The sequence below is a fragment of the Mastigoproctus giganteus genome, chromosome 6 (genome assembly GCF_048544385.1).
Source record: "Mastigoproctus giganteus isolate SK-2022 chromosome 6, ASM4854438v1, whole genome shotgun sequence".
In the NCBI taxonomy this organism is placed as follows: domain Eukaryota; kingdom Metazoa; phylum Arthropoda; class Arachnida; order Uropygi; family Thelyphonidae; genus Mastigoproctus; species Mastigoproctus giganteus.
Genome location: NC_143580.1, coordinates 63501489 through 63515525, shown reverse-complemented (window position 1 = coordinate 63515525; position 14037 = coordinate 63501489). Strand labels below are relative to the sequence as shown.

At 35.9% G+C, this 14037-nt stretch overlaps 1 protein-coding gene across 2 annotated transcripts in view; it reads left to right on the top strand.

Annotated features, from left to right (window-relative positions):
• Positions 1–14037, top strand: part of LOC150084352 (uncharacterized) — a 110616-nt gene that overhangs the window by 15052 nt on the left and 81527 nt on the right. For both annotated transcript variants that reach the window (XM_090375993.1, XM_090375991.1), the window contains exon 2: positions 12111–12235. In XM_090375993.1, coding sequence (XP_090232119.1) covers positions 12124–12235 — 112 coding nt within the window. In that variant the 5' untranslated portion in view covers positions 12111–12123. The remainder of the gene's footprint in view (positions 1–12110; positions 12236–14037) is intronic.

Sequence of the window (14037 nt, the reverse complement as noted above, 5' to 3'; positions counted from 1 at the left end):
GCTTTTTGATGAATTTACTTACTTGTGAACATATTTATTGGGAAGAGACAACGAATGGTTCAATTCTAAGGCTCTTGCTAAGAAATGGTGCGAAGCTCTTCTTCATATGAAAGAAAATAGTGTTGCATGCTAACATGAAGAAAGTTGTTAGTCTTGTGATGTGCCTCCCTGGAAGCAGCGCTTTAGTTGAAAGAGTTTTCTTGCATGAACTACATTTGGAGCAATGAAAAATCACAGCTGAAAGTGGAAACAATGCGAGCTATCATAGCTGTTAAAATAAACATGGATTTATCGTATAAGGTCTTCAGTGTGAAAATATCAGCAAACCCTGCTATATTGAAAAAAAATCATTCTTCAGACAAGTATACAGCAGTTAATTAGTGAAATGCAAACATTTCAGGCCTGACGTAGCCAAGTGGTCAAGAGCAAGAGTGCAATAGCACATGCTGTTTGAGTGGACTGGGGTTCAACTCCATGACTACTAAATACGATTAATGTTTGTACTGATCAACTCCACTGACCTGGTGGTCGTGCCGGAGTTATAAACAAGGTTTTTTTTTTTTTTAATGTAAAACGGGTTTTCAAATGTTCAAATAAATATTTCAGATAAAATGATTATTATTTAAATTAAATTATTATTATTATAGAATGAGTATTATTTAAGGTCCCGAGTCAGGCCGTGCAATGGCTGCTCATGTTAGAGTGCACCTCTCTGGTTGCTGGGGTTAAGCACCGTCAGGCGTGATCAGCAGTTGGAGGGGTGACCGTTCTATGGCAGTTAGTGCCAGTCCGTGGCATAATGGGCTGAGATCCCACCGAGGGTGTTTATATAGCCCATCAAAGGACTCATCCTCTACCAGGAGTAGGGAATGGGCCCTTTTAAAAAAATTTAAAAAACACGTCTGCGTCCCTGGAAACACCAACAAAAAAATGGTCACCTTATTATAATTGACTTGGTTTACTATCTGACCATTTTGAACAAATTTATAATGATTGTTATATTGAATGCTATGGGAAAAGAAACACACTTTTCACACTTGACTAAACTTGCACATTTTTAGAAAGGGCAGGTGTGATGAATTCCAGTTGGTTGAATGAAATTTCATTTTGGGACCATAGCTGTACATCCATGTTTCATCATCAGTGCAATTAATGAAATCAGGATTCATTTCCATTCGTCAGAAGGAAATGGAGGATACCCTGTTTCCTTTTGTGAAGATAAAATGTATAATTTCATATTTTGAAGCCTCTTCATATGCTTTTGTTTGGGTCTCACTGTGTCGAAAGGCACCTCCGTAGCCAGGTGGGCAGGAGCAGAAGTGCATAGCACACGTTTCTTGATTAGACTGGGATTCAAGCCCGTGACCACCAAATATGAAGAATGCTGAAAGGTCAGGGAATGACCACCGCATATCCCCGGAGTAATATGGCCTTAGTTGCTAATGCTCCTAAAAACCAAATAACAACAATTGTGTCGAAATCCAGACGTAGCCCTAATAATGATTATTACCAGAATTTGATCAGGTTAAAGTTAAATCTGCATGGAAAAACATGACTAGTTATAAAGGAAAGATGATAGTGGGGATGTGTTACTGGCCATGCAACTGCAAAGAGTGTGTTAAAAATCTCTTTAGGCAACCTTTGAATGGGCAAGTACACATTGTTTGTGTAATTATTATACTTTAGCCTACCGCTTATACACTGGAAATTTTGGACCAACGATATACCAGTTAGTATCAGATTTTTGAACCATGTTAATAACTTATTTTCATATCAAAGATGGTAAAAAAAGGTGCACGTGACCTTTATCTGATCTTTACAGAGAATTTGGTCACTGTCAGGAATGTGTCAGTACAGAAATCAATACTCAGTAGTGACCACAATGTCATAAAGTGGATAGCATCCAAATAAATTTTGGTGACCAAAGGAAAGGGTGAGAACTACAGTATCCTGAGTTAAATTGTAATAGATTGAGGTCTTTCCTGGACTCTTCTATATGTTGTAGGATATGAATGGATTATGGGAAGTGTAAGAGATTAATATAATAAGCCACAAACACATTCATTCCAATAAAGAAGTACCAGAAATTCCAAAATGGATGACAACAGAGCTGAAAAATTAATTGAAGTAAAGAAAAAAATCGTGGAATAGTTAGGTTGTTGTAAGACATAATCCATATTATCTTTCCATTTTACAGCCCATTTGCCTAATTAATCCAGGTGTTTTTGGAGCAGCATATCCTAATTACTGTTATTAACTACCCTGCTCACCTTTCATCATCAATAAAGTTAAGTTTATATTATATATAACAATAAAGTTGAAGTTATATTATTAGTAGTAGGTAGTGGCATCAGCAAAAAACAAAAAAAAAAATAATAAATAATAATAACTTCCCACAATAATTTATCTAGTTCTTCCTTGAATTTATTTAAACTACCAACTTCCACAACAACAACAGATGGCAGTTTGTTCCAACGATAGACCACCCATTGACTGAAAGTAAACCTCCACATATCTAGACTGCGACCATCCTTCCTTTTCTTGCCCCTCTCTGCATCCATTCCAGCAGATCTACATCCTTCCTAGGCGCCTCCGTAGCCAGGTGGGAAGGAGCAGTAGTGCGTCGCACACGCTTCTTGATTAGACCGGGGTTTGAGCCCATCACCACCAAATACGGAGGATGCGGAAAGGTCAGGGAATGACCACCGCATATCCCGGAGCAATATGGCCTTAGTTGCTAATGCTCCTAAAAACCAAATAACAACAACATCCTTCCTGAAACAATATCTCCAGACCTGTGTACAGTACTTAAGGTGAAGCCTAACCATTGTGCCTTGTAAAATGAGATAATGATCTCCTTAACCCTGCTAGCAAAGTTCTTTTATATCATTGGATACACCCCATGAGTTGTCATGGTGGCCAGACTACACTGCTCACAGAAATTCATATCTGACTCCACAGTTACCCTTGGTCTTTTTCATTTGGTGGTTTCATTGCGGGTGGTTGGTTGGTGGAACAGACTTCCATCCCTTGTGGTGGAGGTTGATAGCCTAAATAAGTTTAAGGCTCAGCTGGACAGGTATTTTGAACGAACAGAGGGGTGAAGTGGAAGTGGGTTTTTTTTTTTTTTTTTTGGCTGATGCTGCATAAGCTTGCTTTCTTGCATCAAATGCTAATGCTAATTTTCCACTGCTTTGAGTGTAGTATCACACAGTATGTTAATTTGGGATTACTGCTGCTTATATGCAACACCTTGCACGTGTCAGTGTTAAAAACTTCAACTGCCATTTCTCAGCACATCTGCCTAATTTTTGTAAATCTTGTTGCACTGACATACCCTGATTACTGTTATTAATCGCTCTGCCATCCTTTGTATCATTTGCAAACTTAGACATTAAGCCTGATATACTTTCATGAATAGCATTAATAAATATAGAAAATAACAATGGGCCTAGCACTGAACTGTGGGGAACTTCACTAATGACATCAGTCTGTTAAGACCACTGTCCATTAATAACTATTCACTGTCATCTCCCACTCAACCATCCCTTTATTCAAGCAGTAGCTTGCTCTTAATGCCACACTGCTGCAATTTGTACAGTCATTTTTTTTATATGCAACAGTATGAAATTCTTTCTCGAAATCCAAGTATATGATATCAAAATTATTTTCTGCATCTTAACAAATCTGTACTGTGACTGCGATATAATTGTATTTGTGGCTAGATGGTCTGGCATTCTTCTTAAGACTCCATTTCCAAAGATTAGCATTACCATTAGTAGAGGCATTTGATGCAAGAAAGCAAGCTTATGCAGCATCAGCCAAACAAAAAAAAAAAAACCACTTCCACTTCACCCCTCCGTTTGTTCGAAATACCTGTCCAACCGAGCCTTAAATTTATTTAGGCTATCAACTTCCACGACAAGGGATGGAAGTCCAACCAACCAACTACCCGCTGGCTAAAGGCAAATTTCCGCACATCTGTCCTACATCTGTCTTTCATCAATTTGAATTTATGCCCTCTCAGGTGATTATTCTGAGCAAGAGGAAGAATCCCATCAGCATTGAGCATGCTCAAACCATTCAAGGCTTTATACACCTCTGTCAGATCACCTTGCTGGTGCCTAGTCTCCAGACACTGTAATTTGCTAAACTTAAGCCTTTCTTCGTAAGAGTACCCCTTTGTTCCATTCACTAATCTTGTTGCCCTTCTCTGTACTCGTTCCAGCAGCTCTACATCCTTTTTGAAATGAGGACTCCAGACTTGTGTACAGTACTCAATTACTGTTACAATTTGATAAACTTCTGGCATTTTCCTCCCTTAATAAATTCTCAAGTGCGAATGTAGATGTAAAATACTCATTCAGATTATCAGCTATCTGAGCAGGATCATCAACAGTCGAACCATCAATATCAAGTGGACTAATCTGATTCATTCCCTTCCTTCTAGAGTTTATATAAGTAAAGAAGTCGTTGCTATTTTTCTTAGCATCTTTTGCCCAAGATTTTTCATAATATACCTTCACTTGCCTAACCTCCTTTGTGACTTGATTACAGACTAGTTTATATCTGCCATAGGCTTCTGTGTCACCTGATAATTTATATGCATCCAAATGATGCATATAAATTGTCAGGTGACACAGAAGGCCTGACATCCATTTAGGCCTAAACCTTGAACAGTATTTCTTAATCAGTATGAAAAGCTTTGTAGCTTCCATGACAAGAAAACTGCAAGAACAGAGAAAAAAAAAAAAAGAAAGAAAAAATAAGTCAAGTTGGCTTTATTGGCACAAGCTTTCCTCTAGTTGGTAATTCACTCTGGCTTTGTGACATTAAAACTTCATATGGAATCCAACTGTTGATGCACACTTTGTTTTATGTATCAGTGCTTATGTTATTGACAGGCTGGTGTTCCAGTTGCATGTTTTTATTATTATTATTAATAGCTATACGGTGCAAGGAAGCCTGAGGCTTATGCTGCACTAGCCAAAAAAAAATTCCCGAGTTACCCTGAGAGAGAGAGAGAGAGAGAGAGAGAGAAGAGACAAAAGTCGAAGGAAATCACCAAAAAGAGAAGAATGATGATATCCAGCTGAGGACCCTGGGTGTGCCCAGCCCATTCCACCAGATGTGAGCCCCTGGAACACACTGGTTTTTCAGTTTGTATTTTGCTTGCTGGCAGGTCTAAAAAGTTTTATTTTCAAAAATTAATTAAAATTATATCTTTTTAATATAAAAAATTGAATTTTCACAGCTGTGTTCAAAAAAGATTGAAAATAAAGGTGGCATAAAAAGGCAAATAACTTTGAATTATTCCTTGCCGATTTTTAAAATTGCATGCATGTGGGGTCTCTTAGACTCTGGCTCCTATGGAGTAACAGTTCTTCCTGCTACCAGTGATGAGCTAACAGGTACACTCTGTGATTGCCTTATAGCTTTTCCTCTTCAGATGGTTTTGGTTAATGTTTAAATCCATTGTTAAATCCATTCTTGTTGAGACAGTCTTGTATTTGTTCTTTATCTGTTCATGCCATTATTTTTTTCTTGCACAAAAAGTCATACTTATAGAACTGTAGTTACCATTTATCCCTGTCAACCACCCTTGTGTTGTTGTTGTTATTTGGTTTTTAGGACCATTAGCAACTACGGCCATATTGCTCCAAGGATATGCGGTGGTCATTCCCTAAACTAACTAACTGCATCCTCCGTATTCGGTGGTCACGGGCTCGAACCCCGGTCTAATCAAGAAGTGTGTGCTACGCACTGCTACTCCTGGCTGTGGAGGCGCCCCACTCTTGTGATTAAGAGAAACTTTTGCAAATCTCTAATCTATAGAGACGTTCCCTTGAATGTAATCATACTCTCAGTATTTTGGCCACAGGTTTGATTACTTCTCTTTTTGCTTCTTTTAATATAATTGGATAGGTTCCATATGTCCTAGATGCCTTATTTATTTTGAGTTTCACTGTGTCCTCCAGCTTCCTTTCAATTATCGTAAAATCAATTAACTACCAGTTAGAATTAGATGTAAATCTGATATCTCCATTTCTAAGAACTTAAATTTTTGTGACTCATTCATGTGAATGTAGATGCAAAAATTTTATTTTGTTTGTCAGCAGCCTGAAAAATGTATTCCAGATCCATAGGAGAGGACCTAAAGAGGTGATGTGAAACTATAGACCCGTTAATTATAATATTCTTGTTTATACTCCAGTACAACCACCAGGTCAGAGGAATTTACAATAAATCATCTTTACACATGTTAATCATATTTAGCAGTCATGGGTTTGAACCTTGGTACACTCAAAGAGCTTGTGCTATTGCACTCACACTCCTGACCATTTGGCTACGTCCTTCTTTGGTGGGTAAAATGATAGTCACTGGACACAATATAGGATCTTATTGATAAGAATAGAATTTTAATGCGATCATTGCATGGGTTCATGAAATTCATATTGGTCTTGCCTAGCCAATCTGACTGACATTATTACGTGGGTTCATAAAGTTAACATTGGTTTTGCATATCCAGCCTAATTAACTATAGTGATAAGATAAGACTTTGGTAGGGGGGGAAAAATATATATATACAAAATTATTACTTGGTAATATGCTTTTGATATGGCCTCAACAAAAGATTATTGTATAAACTGGAGAAAACTGAGATTATGCAAAGTATTGTATTCTTAGGTGGATTAAGGGTTTTCTGAAAGACATAAGGCAAAGTACAGTAGACTCTCGATTTTCCCAGATAGATGGGAAAAAACAAATCCCGGATAATCGATTTTCTGGTTAATTCAAAAATGCAGTAGTCCCCGACATACGTAAGAGATACGTTCCTGGACTTCTTACTTTGTCGAGTTTTACATAACTCAGGAATGACTAATAACATATTGCTACTACAGTGAAACTTCCCTTTAAGGGACAGCCATGGGGAACGAAAATGTGTCCATTAGAGAGAAGTGTCCGCTAACAAGAAGTCTGAGGGAGAAAAAAAAAAAAAGAAAGAAAGAAAAATCGTTAAACGTTTAATGTAAAATTAAATTAAAATATATACAGATTTTGCACAATATTTTTGTAAATAATATACATACAATTGTGCTATGCATATTATGACTTTATCTTAAGAAAAATGCATACAGTAATCACTTATTTTCTTCTGCACCTTCTTCCGGCTGATAATTTTGTTTTCAACATTTGTTTCGAGTGAAGAAACTATCGAAAGTCCTTCAGTATCTTCTTCAGCGGCGAAAAACATTTTTAAACGATTGATTTGTATGAGCGCTTCTTCTATTTTCATCGGTGGTTCGTCGTTAATATGTTCTTCGACAGAATGACCTCCTTCCATTTCTTCATCCTCATGAGGAACTTCTTGAAAAATATCGATGATAATGTCGTTGATATCTAGAGCACCATCTTCTGTAGTGAGGTTTGAGTCTATATCTTTAGCCAGGGTCACTTGTAGCGGAAGTATCGTACATTATCAATAGATGTTGAAGTTCTTGTTCTTCTTGGTGCTCCACATTGCTGTTCACAACTTCAATTTTTGCGTTTGAGAAGCCAGACTTTACAAAACAGTTCATGACAGTTTGTTTTCTAATTGCGTTTACTGAAGAGGAAATCCATTGAATCGCATCTAGGATGCTGATTTTCTTTGCAAGGTCACTCGCACATGTTACATCGTTCATGTTTGCAATGAGATGTCTTAAAACACGTTTTCTGTAGTGAAGTTTAAAATTTTTTATTATCCCTTGATCCAAGAGCTGACACTCTGCAGATGTTTGGTGGCAGAAAAATGATTTGAATGTTGGACAATTCAATGTGCGGGTGAGATCCAGCATTATCCATGAAAAGAATAATTTTTCTGTTTTGACGAATCATGTTTTGGTTAAAGTGACTTATCCATTCGCTCATGATATCTCGTGTCATCCACGCTTTTTTATTAGACTTCCAGTCAACATCCAAAAGATTCAACTTTATGACCTTGAAACAACGAGGATTTTGTGGGTTTCCTATAACAAGAGGTTGTTCAAAGTCTGCCAGCATATTTGTACACAATTGTACAGTCAAGCGTTCCTTAGAAATTTTTCCGCCCTGGCACTTTTCATTTTTTAGACTAATTGTTTTTTCAGGAAGAGCTTTAAAAAAACAACCCTGTTTCGTCACAGTTGTAAATATCCTTAGCTTCAAAATCACGACATAAATCTTCCAATTTGACGGTCCACTCTGTTACAACCCCAGTATCAACAGATCCACCTTCACCACTTACAGTTTTCCAAGAAATTTTATGCCGAGTTTTGAACTTGTCTAGCCATCCCACAGAAGCTTTGAACTCATTTACTCCCATAGATTTCGCAACCTCCAAAGCCTTTTCCCTAATAATAGGCCCATTAATGGGAATTTTTTTAGCATGTGCGCGACAAATTTGAAGTCCAACAGTTTTCGGGAATGATTTTTGAACCTGATCATTTCCATGTTGCCAAAATTGTTTGAGCAGTTCATTTTTTTTCTTTAGGATGTCGCTTACCTGCGTCTTCCCAATTTTGAATTTTGCAGCGAGATTGCGAACACTATTTTTTTGCCGATCATACGCATTAATGAGTTCGACTTTATCTTTTAAAGTTAAATTTTTACGAGAAGACATTGTGCACTTCACACGACACTGAACAAAACTGGAAACTGAAACTGAAAAGACGAAAGGCTGACCATATTCTTCCCCCCTGCACACACCGAATTCATCAGAAGTTTTACATGTGCCTTAAAATTCTTGAAAAAGGGTTTAGAACCGCGACGTAAACCTTGATAAAATTCAGAGAATCGGAAATAGAAAATAAACACACGATTGAGGCAATACGTGGAAGAAACGTTCCTAGAAAAAGGGCCGCTGTCCGTTATGGGGAGATCAAATTAAGTGCTAATCTAAACGAAACAGTGAAGATTGCCTGTCCGCGTCTGTTAGAGAGAATGTCTGCTAGACAGAAGCTGCAAAACACGTTAAAACCAATGGAGGTGAGTTGGGGAATTTGAAAATGTCCATTGTAGAGAGATATCCGTTAACGAGAGGTGTCCATTAGGAGAAGTTTCACTGTATATTATTATTGACAAATCTGAATTCAGTGCAGTACGTGTTAATATTTGACCATTTTCATACATTCTTATTAGTTTAATTTTCTGATCCAAATCGATCGCTTTCCTTTTCTTGGTAGATTTACTAGTATCACTGTCGGTTATTCTATTAGTTGGCACCATGATAACGGTGAAAATGAAATTTTTTGTAAAAAACTTCACAGGAGTAAGGCGAAAACTCACTATTATCACCCCACACGGGCTCATTTTACTAAAGCACATTTCTGGAGGTCAATGACATAAAACAATTTATACTTTCCGTGTTATTGGGCTTTTCTGTTCGTGCATCTAATTATAAACGGGTAGTAAACTCAATCTTATTGCATTTGCGATAATACCGAATGCTGGAATTCTGGTTTTTACGTTATTATGGTGAAATGTGTCGCCTTCACTGAAATCTTCAGTCATATAAAAAAAAACCATAAATACATTGTAAGAATCTTCTCTTCTTTCCTATATTATTGCTTGTTACTCCGTATCTCACTTGTGCAATTTGTGCTTGCCGTTATCGTCGTTATTGATTGCTTATTATTGTATTTTTGTTGTTTTAAATTTTACAATCCTAAAAAAAAAATTGAGTGAAAAAAAATTTACCTAAATCCATAGTTGCATAAGTCGGGGACTTACTGTATCGAAAAAAGTTCAGCAACCTATGAAGAAAATATGGCGATAGATAAAAAACTTACCACGCACTACTAGCATATCCAATATGATGTTTCCCTTTATTTTTTGCTTTGTTGCGTATGGTTTGGTCACCAACATTACAATGGTTCATTAAAAGATTTAATGGATGCACCCTTTTCAAACTTTTGAATAATTTCAAGTTTTTGTTTAACTGAAAGTGCATATCTTTTGAATTTACCCATCATTTTCATGATTTCTAAACAAAACAAAAAAAATTTCAACATCCCTGACATAAATAACGAAACAAAATTTGTCTTTTTGTGGTAAACGGAACACAACAATTGATGCGACGCACTAAAACAAACTAAACATTTGGTCTCTTTTTTTTTTTGATGTGAAGACAGCGGGGGTTGCAAGATATCTGGTGAGTATGGGCTTGGCACACCTAGGGTCCTGGGCTGGATATCATCATTCTTCTCTTTCTTGGTGATTCTCTTCTACTTTTGACTCTCTCTCTCTCTCTCTCAGGGTAACTTGGGAATTTTTTCTTGTCTGGTGCAACATAAGCTTCAGGCTTCCTTGCATCATATAGCTAATAATAATAATAACAGTAGGTACATTAATCTCCCAATGACTACTTTTATAACACCACTTTTTGTCGCTTATTTACGACTTGCAAAACATCTGTTTATACCTATTCTAGTTATTACTTGAATTTTATGATTTTTGGTGGTTTTTTTTTTTTTTTTTTTTTATTTGGAGTCTTGAGGTGTCTTGGTAAATGGAGAGTCTGCTGTTGTTGTAAATAGGTATTTGAGGTATTTGTTCACACAGACTAGTGTAGCAGGTGGTGCCCTGCAGAGTTTGGTGCCCTGGCCTGCCTCTTGTTTCTAATGAACTTGTTTCTTATTGCCATTGTTGAGTGAGTACATAAGGTGCTGTCAAGATTTGATGATAATTTGAAGGTTGGGAGGGTGTTTAACAGCCAAAATGAGACTATGTTACTTCAAAATGATCTGGATTCATTACAGATATGGTCTGAAAAATGGCAACTGTTTAACATTACTGAGTGTAAGATTTTTTTGTGTGACAGCATTAGCATTAGCATTAGTAGAGGCATTTGATGCAAGAAAGCAAGCTTATGCAGCATCAGCCAAAAAAAAAAAAAAAAAACCCACTTCCACTTCACCCCTCTGTTCGTTCAAAATACCTGTCCAGCTGAGCCTTAAACTTATTTAGGCTATCAACTTCCACGACAAGGGATGGAAGTCTGTTCCACCAACCAACCACCCGCTGGCTAAAGGCAAATTTCCGCACGTCTATCCTACATCTGTCTTTCCTCAATTTGAATTTATGCCCTCTCAGGTGATTTTTCTGAGCTAGAGAAAGAATCCCATCAGCATTGAGCATGCTTAAACCATTCAAGGTTTTATACACCTCTATCAGATCACCTCGCTGGTGCCTAGTCTCCAGACACTGTAATTTGCAAAACTTAAGCCTTTCTTCGTAAGAGCACCCCTTTGTTCCATTCACAAGACAGACAGGGAGTGGTAGTTATTGTTATTTGGTTTTTAGGGGCATTAGCAACTAATGCCATATTGCTATGGAGGCACCAAGTGGGAGTTGTTAGAGATGTTACAGGTTAGTACAATCAGATACGAAGTTTAACGTACACTGTAAATAATGACCAGAAGCCCATGGTACCCTCTGAGTGATATGTTAGTCTTTTTTTCACTTAGGATAAAAGAAGTCATTGTTCTTATACAACAACAACATGAAGTATGTACTTAGAATACTATATTAAAGTCTAGAGGACACATTTAAAAAAAATTATACAATTTGCATCCATTGTTCAAAGAAGTAACCAAATTGCTGAAGAGAATTTATTGTTGTCACCAATAAATAGTTTAGAAGATGCAGTGGAAAGCTTGTCAGCTAGACCTTAAATTTGGGGGAGGTAATCCATAAGAAGCTGAACCTTACAAAGTTTACCTTTGAGTAGTGTATTAGAAATTATTGGAAGAAATAAATAATCCCATAATGTCTGAATCAGTGACAACATTATATGGTCACTTATTGGAAAAGGGAAAATTGAGTCATTGGAAAAGTAGGTTCCCCCACTAATTGTCCAACCATTGATATTTACAAAATATTATTTTCACTTTTAGCAATATTCATGATTAATGACATAAAATTCTTTACTTCTATGTTATTAAAAGTGATCACTACTATGTATCAAAGCAATAGTTCACTTCTGGATAATAAGGAGAAATAATTAAAATATTGATGTATAATAATAATTGTTTTACAAAATTATTAAACTTTGAATATTCGAATGTAATATATGCATGGTCTTTTCACAGATAATCTTTCAGTATGAATGTTTTAGAGAAAGAGTTACTGGAACTAGATAAAAAGAAAATGGATATTGTAACTGGAATAAATACTGCAAAATCAATAGCCGATGATTTCTCAGGTGGAAAAAGCGGTAAGCTTTTAAAATATTTTGTATAATGAAGTATTAAGTCCAAAAGTATATTAAACACCCATTAACTGGATTAATTGTTGGAAGAGAAAGCATGAATAATCAAAACACACAGATGACCCAAAATTATTTTCATTTTTAACTCGCACGTCAGCTTTTATTTATATATTTTATTTATTTTTATTTTTTTTTTAATAAAAATCCCTTCAATTAGAAATTAAGTCTACCTGTAATGTCAGTGAATTATGCATAAGTTGGCAGTTGCACTGGTCAAACATGCTTTTAGCAGTTCCAGCATTCTCGTGGATTATGACAGTATTAGATTAGAGTGAAATAGTAACTTAGTTTTTTTGTTATTTGCTAATTTTTATATCTTGTAAATTTAATTTCTGTGATTTTGTCAATTTTTTTTGTAAAATATGCCTTACCATATTTGCAAGAGATACGTTCCTGGAATGATTGTGAATACAGTCATATACTCAAACATATCCTTTGTACGAATCACATGCATACTATACAACAGTAGCAAACTTTTAATGAAATCTGAAATATTTTTCTATGTAAAATTAAACTTTAAAGACAATCTTCACTTGCTAGTACAGTAATATAACTAGACTCCATACTGATATTTCGAGGGTTTAGTGTCAAACAATGTTAACTACAAAATCATTTTGTAGTAAACTTTTTTTTTTCTTTTTTTTTTTTTTTTTGTAATTATCCAATAAAAAGTCATTTGACATATTCTTGGTTTACCCGAAATGTGCTTATAGCCCAATCTAACTTCTAAAGTATTAGAGAAATACAGCTCTGTGACATGATATGCATTGTTATTTGTATAAAGTAAAACTAGAGTTATCTGGAAACAAAAATGCAGTTTTGTAGTTAACGTTGTTTGACACTAAACCCTCGATTTGGTCTCCACCAATCCTTCAATAAGTACAGAACATAAAAGTTATCTTTAGTTTGGGTGGTTCATCATCATTACAATCTTTGTAATTGTAATAAGTGACCAAACACCTTGGACTTTTTTTTTTTTTTTACAGTAATTGCCATCCATGTTTGTAAACAGCATTAATGCAGAAACTTTCTCCATTTATATGCCCAACTTGATAATTTCTGGAAAATGTTTTGTGGTTTTTTGAATTATGTTTAGCAGTATTTCACGTTTTATTAATGGCTTATATAATGGTTATTGCACAAGTTTCTTGTTCTCATGTTTACTATGCGAAACAGTAATAATCCTTAAAAAACAGTTAGACTAATTAAGTTAAGATTGGATTATAATTAATATTACAGTCTACTAAATATTATATTGTAATATTTATTGAACTACTGCAAGGAGAAAAACAAGTAATCTAAACTATAGACAAACACAGCTTTGAAATTTATCCAGTACCATGCCAGTCTTCAAGCAAAGAGCCAAATCCATGATTGCAATGAGTGTCATACAAAGGGGCTCACATCTGGTGAGTATGGGCTTGGCACACCCAGGGTCCTGAGCTGGATATCATCATTCTTCTCTTTCTTGGTGATTCCTATCTACTTCTCTCTCTCTCTCTCTCTCTCTCTCTCTCTCTCTCTCTCTCTCTCTCTCTCTCTCTCTCTCTCTCTCTCTCTCTCACTCACAGGGTAACTCGGAAATTTTTTTTTTTTTGGCTGATGCAGCATAAGCCTCAGGCTTCCTTGCACTATGTGGCTAGTAGTAATAATAATAATAATGAGCATTTATCTTAAGTATTACTTAAGATAAATGATAAAAAAACTTACCCATATTTAATAATAATAATAAAAAAGAGAAAAAAAAA